The sequence below is a fragment of the Parasteatoda tepidariorum genome, chromosome 5 (assembly GCF_043381705.1).
Source record: "Parasteatoda tepidariorum isolate YZ-2023 chromosome 5, CAS_Ptep_4.0, whole genome shotgun sequence".
In the NCBI taxonomy this organism is placed as follows: Eukaryota; Metazoa; Arthropoda; class Arachnida; order Araneae; family Theridiidae; genus Parasteatoda; species Parasteatoda tepidariorum.
In genome coordinates this window covers 86,771,878-86,786,017 of record NC_092208.1, presented here as the reverse complement: position 1 = coordinate 86,786,017, position 14,140 = coordinate 86,771,878, and the positions used below count along the sequence as shown (strand labels likewise).

The 14,140-nt window shown below is 31.0% G+C and overlaps 1 protein-coding gene across 1 annotated transcript in view; it reads right to left on the bottom strand.

The window, feature by feature from the left end:
• Window positions 1–3,172: 3,172 nt before the first annotated feature.
• The window catches only part of LOC107450488 (ribosomal protein S17), a 13,402-nt gene continuing 2,434 nt past the window's right edge, over window positions 3,173–14,140 (bottom strand). Inside the window, exons 3-4 of the mRNA XM_016066294.2 lie at window positions 7,834–8,005; window positions 3,173–3,256 (exon numbers count right to left, since the gene is read on the bottom strand). Of these exons, the coding sequence (XP_015921780.1) occupies window positions 3,194–3,256; window positions 7,834–8,005 (235 nt within the window). The 3' untranslated portion in view covers window positions 3,173–3,193. The remainder of the gene's footprint in view (window positions 3,257–7,833; window positions 8,006–14,140) is intronic.

Genomic DNA, 14,140 nt, shown 5'->3' with positions numbered 1-14,140 from the left:
TTTAAAAATAAGGACAATTTTTTAATTATTGAATCCACTCATAATCAAAATTTGAGCTCAAAAGTTTTATATTTATCAAAAGTTTTTTTAATTTATTCATATGATGAACTAAGTGTTTATTTGGTAAAAGGAGAAAACATTATTTTTATTCAAAATCAAAGTCTATCTATTCAAACTCAAGAACTTTTTTTTAAAGCATACTGTACTTTTATTAAATGAAGCATGATTTTTATATTCTAAATCTTAAAAGGCAAGAAATTTAACTTTTGTACAAAAAAAGGTTTGGTTTAGTAACATCAAATGAATTATTGAAAATATTAAGACATGACACATATAGTTACCAAAAGCATTGGTTGTTTTATCAACACTTTTTTTCTAAGGGGGTGGATGTGCGTGCCCAAAAGATAATGATACCGCCACCGATCTCGATTCATAAGACCATTAACAGTTTGTCTCCCCCCCCCCCTTCCCTGAATAAAAAGTAATGAAGTACAACAAAAGTTTTAAAAAACTTATACAATTAGTGGATGATCCCACAGGTAAAATCTCAGTTAATTCCTATCTTTCTTAAATTAAATTGAAATTTTAAAGTGATAACACTTGGTGATTCTTGACTGCTCCAGAGATCTACATGAGATATGTAGGTACTAAGTGATCGAAGATTATGATATTGAACTATAAATAGAATAGCGCGAGAAGGGCATTAATTGTCAGTGACGAAGACGATTCCGCTTCACCAACGATGAAATCAAGAGAAATAAAACTATTCAGGAAAAAATTTGGCAATGTTTAGTTTGTTCCCGCGACCAACGAAAATTCAAAAAAAATTTCAGAGGGTGGAAAATAAAGCGTGAAATTGAGAATCTCTAGCAAAATGCTTGCTCATGCGAGAATCCAGCTCAGTATACGCACATGTGCAAATATTTATCAAAGATGTAAATTGATTTGTAAAGAAAAAATATTTTGGAAAAGGGAAAAATCTAGCACTTTATAAACCCTCCTCCCCAAAAATTGTCCCGCAGTGGACTGATCGTTAAGACACGGTTCCCAGCAGATCACCGAAGTCAAGCATCACTGGCTGCGGTCAGTGTACGGGTGGGTGACCACTTGGATCAGCCTGCGTAGGGACCGAGGGTGTGCGGTATTGGTCCTCGTTAAACTGTTCTACACTTCAATCGCAGGTCATCTGCCACCAAAGCGGGGTTCCATCCCCTCTGCAGAGGATCAAAATTGTGACGGCATGTCTTCGGATCATCCTCAGGGATGTTTCCCAGGCCGTCGCCAATAGCCCATTGTGCAGTTCTAGTGCGACGTAAATGAACAACCTCCCCAAAAATTACCTTTAAGGGTTTTTAAAAAAACGAAAATAAATATGCATCTATTAAAAACTCTAATCACCCCGTGACCCATAAATATTCGATGTTATATTTTATGCCGGCGATCTAGGTTGACGAATCGTTTGTTAGAATTTTCCAGAAGCCCAGTGTTATGGTACATTTCCATCAATCGTTGTTTCGGTACATGAAGTCCCTGAATGACAAGTGGTCTTGGAACACGTGATTGCAATCAGACCATAGGACCCGGTCTATGCCATTATGAAACCACCTGATTGCACAGTGCGTTGACAATTTGGGTCCATGGTTTGAGGGGTCTGTGCCACACACAAACCCTCCAAACAGCTGAAATCGTGACTGCTCAACAAATATGGTGACAAGGGCAGGAGAGGCACTGGACATGACGTTACACTGTTTTTGGAAGGCTCGTTCATATTATAAAATGCTTCTTCGCGAGCATGCTATTTTTAAAACTGCTGTGAGGTAGCAACTGGTAGGTTAAGTTTAGCCAGCGATATCGAAGCTCATTTTGAAAATGGCGAAAACGTCAGCCGGATTACCCATTAGGCCGTGGAATGGGGCACCTCGAAATGAATTTTTTGAAAATAAATTTTAAAAAACTCCAAGAAAAACAACTTTTAAAAAAATTCAATTTCAAATATATATTAATAAAATACAATAATTTTTTATGCATGTTTATCATACTTATGAGAATAGAATTTAATCTGAGGGCCCCAAAAATTTGAATGGCCTAGAACCCGGCCTCGCTTAATCCGGTACTTGTCAATATGAGGAAAAGTCACAGCTCTGTGAATAGCAAAAGCGTTTGTGGTTGAATATTTAAAAACTTACAATATTGTATTATCTGGCCTCGTAAATATTTGCAAACACTGAGAATAAGACTTATTTTGATGATTTTCATCAAGGTGATTTTTAAAAATGGTTAATAACTTAGATATGTTCAGATGCAGAACCTTACACAGATAAGAATTTGCACAATAATCCATAAAAAAAATCTAAATTAACCTTATAAACAACTTATTTCTTGACGAAAACAATCTATCGCCGCATACCAGAAATTTCAAAAATTTACTATAGCATAGTACCATCTCGAAAATGTTCCTTTCCATGATAATGGCACACATATCAAATCAAGGATTTGGGTACTTTTCCAATTTTTTTTTACAACAATGAAGATAAAAATAACAGTATAACTCAATACTTCTTTTTACACCTTATCACTGAATAATAAACCACCTTTTCTTTCTCCATGAAGCTATCTATGTATGTTACTTTTCGCTTCACCATTATTTTTTTCGTCTTTCTCAAAATTATTTTCATTCTATTCCTTAATTCTTCTTATATAAAAAAAAAAACCTTATTCATAACTTGGGTCAGCATTTCAAAACATTGGGGGGAAAAAAGAAACTGAAGCAAATTTTGACACAATCATACTAATTTTGTGTAAGCAAGCACGACCTTTCAATTTTTGCTTAAATACACGTGTAATAGAAGCAACAATCCCATTTTTTTTCATTTCAATGTGTTATTATTACTTGATCATTTTACAATAATTATGTTCGCATTAAAATGGATTATTTTTAACAGAAAATACATATATAACTTTATAAAAGACTGATTTCAGTCTTCAGGACTGAAGAGTGGCATCCTTGGAAATTATCATTATCTAAGGCAGATGTTAAGTTCCTCTTATTTCTTTTTAAAAAAGAAAGCAAACGGCATCTTAATTTTTTATCATGTCGAAGCATGAAATATAACACTGAAATATTTTAGAATACAAAGGTGTCTTAAATTACAAAAAAAAAGAGACAAGAATGTTCAATTTTTTTTCTTTTATTTTATACTCTAGGTCCTCCAGCAAATGGCATTGCTACTTGTAAACCTGGAATTTTACCAACATCCTGAAAAAAAAGTAATAAAAATTGTAAAAAACAATAGTTACAAAAATATAAATGTTAATTTTGAGAAGAGATTAAACATAAAGAGCTGTATAAGTTCCATGCTCCAGCAGACGCTTTCTGAGACACATGGAAATTACAAGAGCCCTTATCAAAAGAAATAATGAATAGTAATTGAAAATAATAAAAACGTAAAAGGAGATACAGAAAAGAAAATAAGACATATGTTAAGAAAGATACATTGAATAAAATTCGTCCTGCTTCTTTGTCAACCACAAAATGTAATTAAAAACAAATATGAATATAAGACTCAGAATTATCCAAAGAACATTTTCTAAAAACATCCTGCTTCTTTGTCAACGGCAAAATGTAATTAAAAACAAATACGAATATAAGACTCAGAATTATCCAAAGAACATTTTCTAAAAACATCTAAGAGACTTTTCTGAACCGCACATATAATATAGGACTAATTTTAAAAAGCACAGAAACTAAAAAATATGTATTATAAAAGCATATTCTTTTCCTAAAATATATTTAATTTATGAAATTACTTTAGTTTGGAACTAAATTTTCAAGATCAATACATAGCACATATATATACAGTCGAACCCCGCTATAGTGAACCGCCTGCGGACTCAGTAATGTGTCCACTATAACCGATGGTTCACTATATCCAAATTTTTTGAAGAATATTTTTTGCATAAGACAGTTGAATTATTGAAAATTGGCTTTGCAATTTTGCATAAGTTATTTAAAAAATTATTAACTAATTAACAGATAATAAAGCAAAAATTGATGGAAAAAGTAATTACGTCACTAAATATTAGTTTTATTTTCACTTTTTATGAAAACAATTTGTGATTTTTGATTGAACACAATTCGATTTTGAATTAAGTTCATCAATTTTCTTATCTACAATGTGCAAAGAATGCAAGATTTTTACATTTTGAACAAGATTTCGAACCATCTTAACAAAGCATCTTCTACGTTTACTCTTTCAGCTCCACGCAGTTTTTTTCAATGAAACCATGTTTTTGTCGTATGCCGCAAGAATTGCACTTCGACTTTTCCAAATGTTTGAAACTGTAGATTTTGACAAGGAAAATTCCTTACACAGTGTCGATTGATTGGTTCCATCATCAATACGCTTTACAATTTTAACTTTGTCCTCTATCGAAAACGCTTTTCTCTTTAGAGAATTTGCCATTTTCACTGCTTTTGAAATAAAAATCTTGTCTCAAATAGATAATGTAAGAATATGAAGAGAGCAGCTGTAGAATGAGTTAAATTGTTCCCCTTCTTGATTGTCAAGGGGTGATTTGTAAAGAATATGGTTTGAACAGATAAGAAAATTCCAAAAATTCAGCAGGTGGCCAAGTTAACTAGTTGTATAGCAAGCTTGGGGAAAAGAGATAAAGCAAGGCTTGTCAGGGAGGGGGGGGGATATAAGATAAATGATCTGTTTGACATTTATTACAGTATAGTTAAAAGTGATAAGCATAAAGGAGAGTAATATGACTCATTTTATAGGAATGCATTCATTTTCAGTCCCAACACCTGCAAGTTTAAAGATGGAGGACTGAAAAAGGTATTTAAAGAAATGAAATTTGAGTCCACAATAACCGAGTTTCCAAGTTCTAAGCTGTTCACTATAAGCGTTAAAAATAACATTATTTAAATAGGAGTACGGACGGGACCGCTAAAGAGGTTCACTATAGAGGGGTTCGACTATATATATATATATATATATTAATAAACAAAATGCAACAACTACATGATCAGGATCAATAACTAATTTCTGACAACGAACTCTTTCATTGATTATATCCAGAAGATGAATTGAAGTTCGGAAAATTTTCCAGTTCTATTTCAAAGGGTGGAAAAAGAAACCTAAAATCGAGAATCTCATGCACAATGCAGCAGAGTCGCATGAGAGTGCAAGAATGCTTTCTACAAAATTCAGCTAAGTGCAAGCACATCCACAAGTATTTCACCAAACATGTAAAATGATTGGCACTTTCATATGGTATGCCAAAATGGATTGTGATTGAAAATGTTGAAAGGAACAACATGAAAACCATTTTTTTTTTAGTATTTTGGGACTGAAACCAGCATGGTAAAAAAAAATCGTTGTGGAAAAGGGGAGCACCCTTAAAAAACACCCTATGATAAAAGCACCTATAAGGGTTTCTAAATATCGAAAATAAGCAACATTAAGCAGTTATTAAAAACAATATGCACTCTAACTACATAATTAAGGTATCTAAAGGATGAAAATTTAATTAAGTATTAAATGTGTCACCTTTTAAAAGATTTAAATTAAATATGTAATTTGTGCAATTCTTTTGAGAAAATTTTAAGAACTTCTTACTAAAAGGTTTTTACTTGATTGTCTTATATTGAAAAATAGGAAATCTTAACAGGGATGAGATTAGCCAAAAGGCAAAAAAACTGAATTTCCACGATAGTAAATTTTACGCAAGCACAACCCTTTAATAAATTCCTCACTGTTTAATGTAATAAATAATGTGTTGACTTACAATTGTGTACTAATCTATTATTATACAAATGATTACATTGATACTTAACATTTAGTGAAAATAAAAATTACCAATTGAAAAAATAAAGCTGGAAATTATATTTTTCCTCAGTTCACATAAGAGACAATTATTACTTGAAAAACTACCTTTTAGCAAATTAAAACTACTGAGAATATACATTAATATTTCATTTCTTTTAATAAATGCTGTTACATGATTTATAGCAAATATATCAGTAAGATTACTTTTTAAATTATATTGGGAAAAAAACTTTAACAATGGACCGAATCATAGTGTTCATATTATAGTCTAATCTAACTAGAGCCCTCTGAAACATATCAATAACAGTGAAGTAGAAATATATAGTAACTCCTTAACATACAAAAATTGCTATTTTAGTTTGAAAAATTACATGACAATCAGCAACTGTTTAGATAATTGTTTTTTATTTGATAAGAATTTTGCATTTTATAGCATAAATAACAGCAATTATAAATAAAATTTTGATGATGAGTTAATTAACTCTTTTTCCCCCAAATTTTTTTTTTAATTAAATCCCTTTTTAAGTGATTGCTTTTGTTTGCTATATCTTTTATGTTTGCTATATTTAGTCGTTAGTCCATCTTCAAACATCTTGTGACAAATCCTATTTTTTCTTCTTTGCAAGCACAGAATGTAAGTTTTGAATATATTCCCTTCCAGTTTCTCTGATGTTGTAACACTTACATATACTAATAATCGTCGTTAGAAAAACAGTCACTTTTATAGTAACTAATTTTTAAAAAAAATTTACTTCTTACAAGAATCGCGATAGTTGATCTTAAAATTGCGTGAATATGAATAACAATTATGGATTTTGAAATCACATGAATATGAAACTAGATATAAGATTTTGAAAATGAGAAAATACAAACTGGGATATAGAATTTTTCAAAAGCGTAAATACAAATCACGATTCATAATTTTTAGATCGCGTAAACACGAATCATGATGCGTAATTTTTAGATTGCATAAATAAGAATTATGACGCATAATTTTTAGAATGCGTGAATGCGAATCCCAATGCCTTATTTTAAAATCACGTATAAATATGAAAATCAATGTTTGATATTATAAACCGCATGAGCAAATCAAAACATGAATTTTAAACTTGCGTGAATACGAACCGCTACATAGAAAAAGGCGTAAATATGAATCACAATATCGGATTTTTAAATCTCGTAAAAAAGAATCACAACATACAATATTCAAATCGCGTGAATAAGAATCGTAACACGCAAATATGAAAAGCTATGTTGGATATTAAAATCGTGTGATAAGAATTGAGATATTAGCAGATTCCAGGCTTGAGACCTCTAAAAGGCTTGTCAGAAGCAGCGTCATTTGAACTTTGAAAATCGGATCTGAAGGGCGCGTAAAAAAAATTCGGAAAATCTTATCTGCTGCATGTAAAAGGGGAGATAATAGCTAAAATAAGTAAAAATGAAAAAGGATTGGTAGCTATGTAGTTTGAATTTTCTGTTTCTCTTTGAAAATCGGTGAATTTTCTAAAAAAGCAGAATACTTATAAAAAAGTGAAATTTTTAGAAAATCTGAATTTTTGATTAAAAAAAAGCTGAAATTAAAGAGAAAAGTGAAAAAATCGGAAATCCACTAAAAACCGGAAAAATCTCACCCCTGTATCAAGAAAATTGAGGTCCAGAATTTTTGGTATTATAAAAGCCACCAACACTGTTAAGGATGTGTAGCTTAATGTTATATTTTGTTTTTCTGTTTTAAAGCTATAAGAAAATTTACAAAGCGTACAATGAAATAAAAAGATATAACCATAATTAAACCAAGAATTATTAATGAGGGCAATTTTGCATTACACAGGGAAGCAACTACTAACTTGAAAAGAAACAGGCTCAAAGATCAATGCTTTTGAACTTAATGCACAAGAAATTGGATAGGACAATTTTTATTTATGAAATAAAGAATAAAAATAACATTTGTGAGCACAGAGCCTTAAAGAAAAACAAAAATTCCTCGACATACCATTTGTTTCAACATTTCATCAGTATCTGGATCAACTTCAATCACGTCCATGTCAATGGCAGATACCTCAGGCACATAATTATCTCTCCTCTCTCTTTCTTCTTCTTGCAGTTTGATAGAAATACCTCTAACGGGTCCTCTTTGGATACGTTTCATTAAATGAGTGACAAACCTGAAATACATGAACAATAATTGCAAACAAGACCGTAATTCAAATGATAAGATCAGTAGTATCCATTTTTTTTTTAACTAAATGAGCAGTTTTTTAGCAGTTAATTTATTTTTTCTTTTTATCTATAGAAGATAACTCATTTTTATACATAAAAGTAATAGTTACAAACTTTAAAGAATAGAAAAATGCATCCAATAAATTGTTTTCTTAACAACATATAAAAGAATAAATATGCGGCAGGAAAGGACACATTTCTGTTTTCACACTGTATGTTGACATTGAATAAAAAGAGTAAAAACTGAAATTTATCATAATATCAGAATTTCAGAAACCATGAGGAAACCAATTGCAAAAGAAAAAAGATCAAAACATGATCACTTAAATGCAAGATTCAAAACTTCCAAGCCATAATATCATATAGACATGTGATCAGGGTTGGCAAGTTATTGACACATGACAGTTTTTACCGCCATGTCAAAAACCCCTCTGTCAAAAATGTCAAAAACACATAGTTTTGGTAAAACTGTAATTTTATTTGAGCTTAACTGCTTGTAATTTAAAATTAATTCATTTTTGGGCAATCAAATTAGAAAAAAAGTTGTTGAAAGATATGTAAGAACAGATTCTTGCATTTTCCCAACATGATTATATCAAAACATACTATTTGAAGTAAAATATTAGGATACTGAACAAAATTTTTAACATTTCGAAGCATCATTTTGTTTGGCATATTACATTACTGAAGAATGTTAAGATTGATTACTTTCACTCATAAAATCTTGCTTTGAGAAACACGTGTACACATAAAAAGAAAGCCTCATAAAATAAACTTTTCTCATCAATTTTGCTTTCAATATTTTACACAGAAATGAGACATGAAAAAGTCTGGAAATCCTTGCAACATTGCAATAGCCTTTTGTTATCATTATCCTCAATGATCTCGAATCGTCATTAGTCTCGAATTTTGGACTCATCCATACTAAACTCAGAAATCGACTAGGCAATGAGAAATGCGTAAAATTAGTCACTTGCTTCGGCACATTGACCCCAACTACTGAACACGTAATTTTGTTTGTAATTAAGTTTTGTTTAATGTGCTTTTTCAACTGAATAAAAGTTTTTAACTTGACAAAGTAGCAGTAATTCTTGACTTAGAGTTTGTTAGTAGTTACAATGTTTTGAAAGTTTTGTTTAGCTTATTTCTAATATTTAAGAACTGCCAAGTTTTAAATTCTTGAATTTATTAATAGTTCCAAACTTTTTTGTTTGTTTGTTTATTTCTAACAATTAAGAAGTGCAAAATTTTGAATCCTTTGCAAATCAAGCATAATGATAAAAGTATCACTATTTTCAATAAGTATGTTACAATATTTCCGTATGAATGTATATCCTTCTATAAGAATACATGTATATAGGTTGCAAAATCAATAGCAATCATTTACAACATTCATTTATAAAGGCAATTATGTGAAATAATATATTGTTCACTATATGCCATAAATGAAAGAAAACAGTAGGTTTTTGACGGTTTTAACCACTGTCATGTCAAAAACCAGTTTTTGACGACAAAAACCCAACCCTGGTTGTGATTAATAGACTGTTGCAGCATCTTTTGTTTCTTTTCTTATTATTAGATGTTTATGCATGCTGTTACTGTCTATAATCTGCCATTGGAAATTTTAAATATATATATATATTTCAAACAATATTGAAAATTCAAATCGTGCATTTGAGTATTAACTTTTCAAGGCAATAACTCCATGAAATTTTGGGCAGTTCTTGCTATTGATCTTTTCATAGTTTTTAAATCTGATATTCTTTAAACGACATTATTTATGACAACCTAACCTCAAAACTTAACACATATTTGAGGAGTCCGATTCGCGTGATTTCGGCGTCAATAAATTATTCGGCAATTACTACTCCGAATTTTTTTATCATGGTGATTATTTACAAAAGGCGAAGAAATAATTTGTGCTCCCCCCCCCCAAAAAAAAAGAAATGCGAGAATATCACCCATAATATTAGAAAAAAATTATTACACGTTCAATTAAAATATATTATATTGTTTAGTTTTTTTAGTAAACACATCGCTTTTTTTTTTTTTATTTAAAATGAGTAACACATATGTTTGTTATAACTGAAAGTATCTTGCAGAATGCAGAAAGATATTAGTGCTAGAGAGTTTTGTCGCAGATAGCTCGAATAAATTCTGTCATTGGGATTTAATGTAAAGGAAAAAAAAGATTCGAGCACAGATTTAAGGTATCTAGCTTGTTAATAAGTGATTATAGAATTACATGATTTCCTTTTGAAATACTACATTAGAAATTAAATAAATCTACACGAATACAAATAAAAAATGGCAACTACATCACTTGCTACTCATTAAAAAAAAGTTTGAAAGTTTTGTTTCTCTCTAGCAAAACTGCATAACAAAGTCATCATCGCATGTGAATGAGAACTTAGTAAGAAAAAGGAGGGGGATATTTATCGCCAGAATAAATAATCGCCAAGTTTTGTGAACTTTCAGACAGTGAAAATATAAATCGCAGAAAGAGACCATTTAATAGAGTACATTTCGTAGCCACACACAGGCAAATCTGTTTTTTTTTTTTTTTTTTTGACACAGTCNTTTTTTTTTTTTTTTTAATTATTGTAGTCGCCGTAGCGGATCATAGTATGCAAACATACCTAAAAGAATAAATGGAACAAATGCCTTCTTAAAATTTTGCATAAGCTTCTAAAAGTAAATTTTAAATTAAAGGAACTCTCCCGAATAATATAAAATATTGAATCCCGGATCTCTGTGAATCAGTACACATGCCTAAATATTTTTGATCCCTAGGTTTCTCAAGATTTAAATTCATTATATTGAGAAAAATACATTTTCCACATTTAAATCCACATGAGCAATGCCACGACGGTCATCAGGTCTGAACAAAATGAAAATGGTTATATTCTGGTTCCAAGAATCTTACTCAATTAAAAAATAATTTAACTTCTCTAAGAATAAGTAAGTTGACATTGGTGTCAGATCATTGCAGGGTTCGCCAAGTGGGCCCACTTTGAAAAAACCCGCCCGGGTTTTATTGGGCGGGCCCACCTTGAAAAAACCCACTTGGAACGATAAGTGGGTTTTTTCAAAAAAACATTTTTTTTTTTTTACTAAAACTTATTGTTTCGCATTTACTTTTATANACAGAGGGAGGGAGAACGACGTTTGGATCGGCTAGTTCAGTGACGTAGTAGAAACGGGGAGTGGCAATAATGACGGGAACAGCGCATTCACTAAAGGAGACTGGAAGCAGTTAGGAGGGAGAAAAGGAGAATAACCAATCAACTGGTTTACACGTGAACGTGCCGTTACTATGGTTACGAGGATAAGCCACTTATAAGGGGTGTGTGGTTACCGTGTTGCTTTGGAATAGATCGGAAAACTCCTGTCATTTTTTCTGTTTTCCCCCTTTACAAATGGTTTTACTCTAGCTCCGTAGCAGCTGATAATCGCGGAATTTTGCCAATGCGCTAATCGTGCAACGCTAAAAACGGGGGATCCGTATAAATTTCAGGTTAATCCGTAGGCCTGTAAAATTAGACGTAAATCCGTACATTTTACGGATAATCCGTAAAAGTTGGCAAGTATGTCATAATATCAGAAACCATGAGGAAACCAATTGCAAAAGAAAAAAGATCAAAACATGATGCAAGATTCAAAACTTCCAAGCCATAATATCATATAGACATGTTGCACATCTTTTGTTTCTGTTCTTATTTTTAGATGTTAATGTATGCTGTTACTGTCTATAATCTGCCATTGGAAATTTTAAATATATATCAGGGGTCTGTTTAGAAGAAATTTGGGTCCGTTAACAGACCCTTTACAAAATATCTTTTCATAAAAACGGACCCTTCACTAAATATTTTAACTTAAAAACGGATCCTTCACAAAATGATTTTTCTTTTAATCGGATCCTTCATATATTTGTTTATCTTCATTATTATTTTGTCAATCGAATAAACCCTTTCCAGGGCAGAAAACAAGAAAGATGGATGTAAACGAATTAAGTTTTGTCTTTGGCAGATGATTCTTCCATCATTCGTCCGAAATGAATATTCTGCGTTCAGCAGCATAGGCTAAATACCAAATATTTGAATGTTGCACCTCTAATTTAGAATCAGCAATTATTGTTTATTTTTGAAAATGTAATTTTTTTAATTATACTTTTACAGTGTTGAGCATAATCTTGTATGTCTTTACAATTTAAACAATCCTTGAAAAAAAAAAATTTTTTTTTTTGCAATATCGGACCCTATTTGCGCAGATTCATAAAAGCGGACCCTGTTTAAAAGAATGTGAGTATTTTTTCACAATTTCATGAAAAACGGACCTTTCACAAAATGTCTGGACTGACCCCTGTATATATATTTCAAACAATATGGAAAATTCAAATTGTGCATTTGAGTATTTCCCTTTTTAAGGCAATAAATTCCATGAAATTTTGGGCAGTTATTGCTATTGATCTCTCCATGGTTTTTAAATCCGATATCTTTTATGAGAACAACCTAACCTCAAAATGAAACACGCATTTAAAGAGTCCGATTCGCGTGATTTCGTCATCAATAAATTATTCGGTAATTACTACTGCAAATTTTTTTAACGTAGTGATTATTTACAAAAGGCGAATAAATAATTTTTGCCCCCCCCCCAAATAAAGAAATGCGAGAATATCACCCATAATATTAGAGAGAAAAAAATTACTACATGTTCAATTAAAATAAATTACATTGTTTGGTTTTTTTCGTAAACGCATTCGTAAACGCATTTTAAATGAGTAACACATATGTTTGATATTATTGAAAGTATCTTGCAGAAAGACATTAGGGCTAGAGAGTTTTGTTGCAAATAGCTCGAATAAATTCTGCCATAGGGATTCCATGTAAAGGGGAAAAAAGATCCGAGCACAGATTTAAGGTATCTAGCTTGTTGATAAGTGATTATAGAATCACATGATTTCCTTTTCAAATACATTAGAAATTGAATAAATCTACACAAATACAAATAAAAAATGGCAACTACATCATTTGCTACTCATAAAAAAATATGAAAGTTTTGTTTCTCTCTAGCAAAACTGCATAACAAAGTCATCATTGCATGTGAATGAGAACTTAATAAGAAAAAGGAGGGGGATATTTATCGCCAAAATAAATAATCGCTAAGTTTTGTGAACTTTTAGACAGTGAAAATATAAATCACAGAAAGAGACCAATTAATAGAGTACATTTCGTAGCCACACTCAGGCAAATCTGTATATTTTCTTTTTTTCAATTTTTGTAGTCGGCGTAGCGGATCACAGTATGCAAACATACCTAAAAGAATAAATGGAACAAACACCTTCTGAAAATTTTGCATAAGCTACTAAAAGTAAATTTTAAATTAAGGTAACTCTCCCAAAAAATACAATATATAGAATCCAGGATCTCTGCGAATCAATACACATGCCTAAATACTTTTGATCCCTAGGTTTCTCATGATTTAAATTCATTATATTGAGAAAAATAAGTTTTCCACATTTAAATCCACATGTGCAATGTCATGACGGTCATCAGGTCTGAATAAAATGAAAATGTTCATAATCTGGTTCCAAGAATCTTACTCAATTAAAAAATAATTTAACTTAGTGAGTTAAGTTGTCATTGGTGTGAGATCATTGTGGTTCTACTTAAGCTTATGAACTATTATCAGTCTAATTACAAAATAATTTGTAAGAGATGAACAGTATTGTTACAAAACTTACCAACTGAGAAAAAATCTTCAAAAAAAATTTACAAATTGTTGCAATGGAATATTTAACATGATTATTTACAACATAAATATTAAATTTATAACATTGAACCAACAATCAAAATTCTATTTCAAACAGGGTTGGGGTTTAGGACAGGACAGGTGAGTTTTACTGTCTTAAACTGTACTTAACTGTCTTAAAGCATCCAAAACCTTGAACTTTGGTAAAAGGTGAATTCTATATGTGTAACCATTGTACACATAAAAATTACATTACATGTATATATAAATATCAGAGCTCATTCTAGGCAGAAAAAAGGGCAGGGTGCAAACGTTTTTTAAAAAAAGGG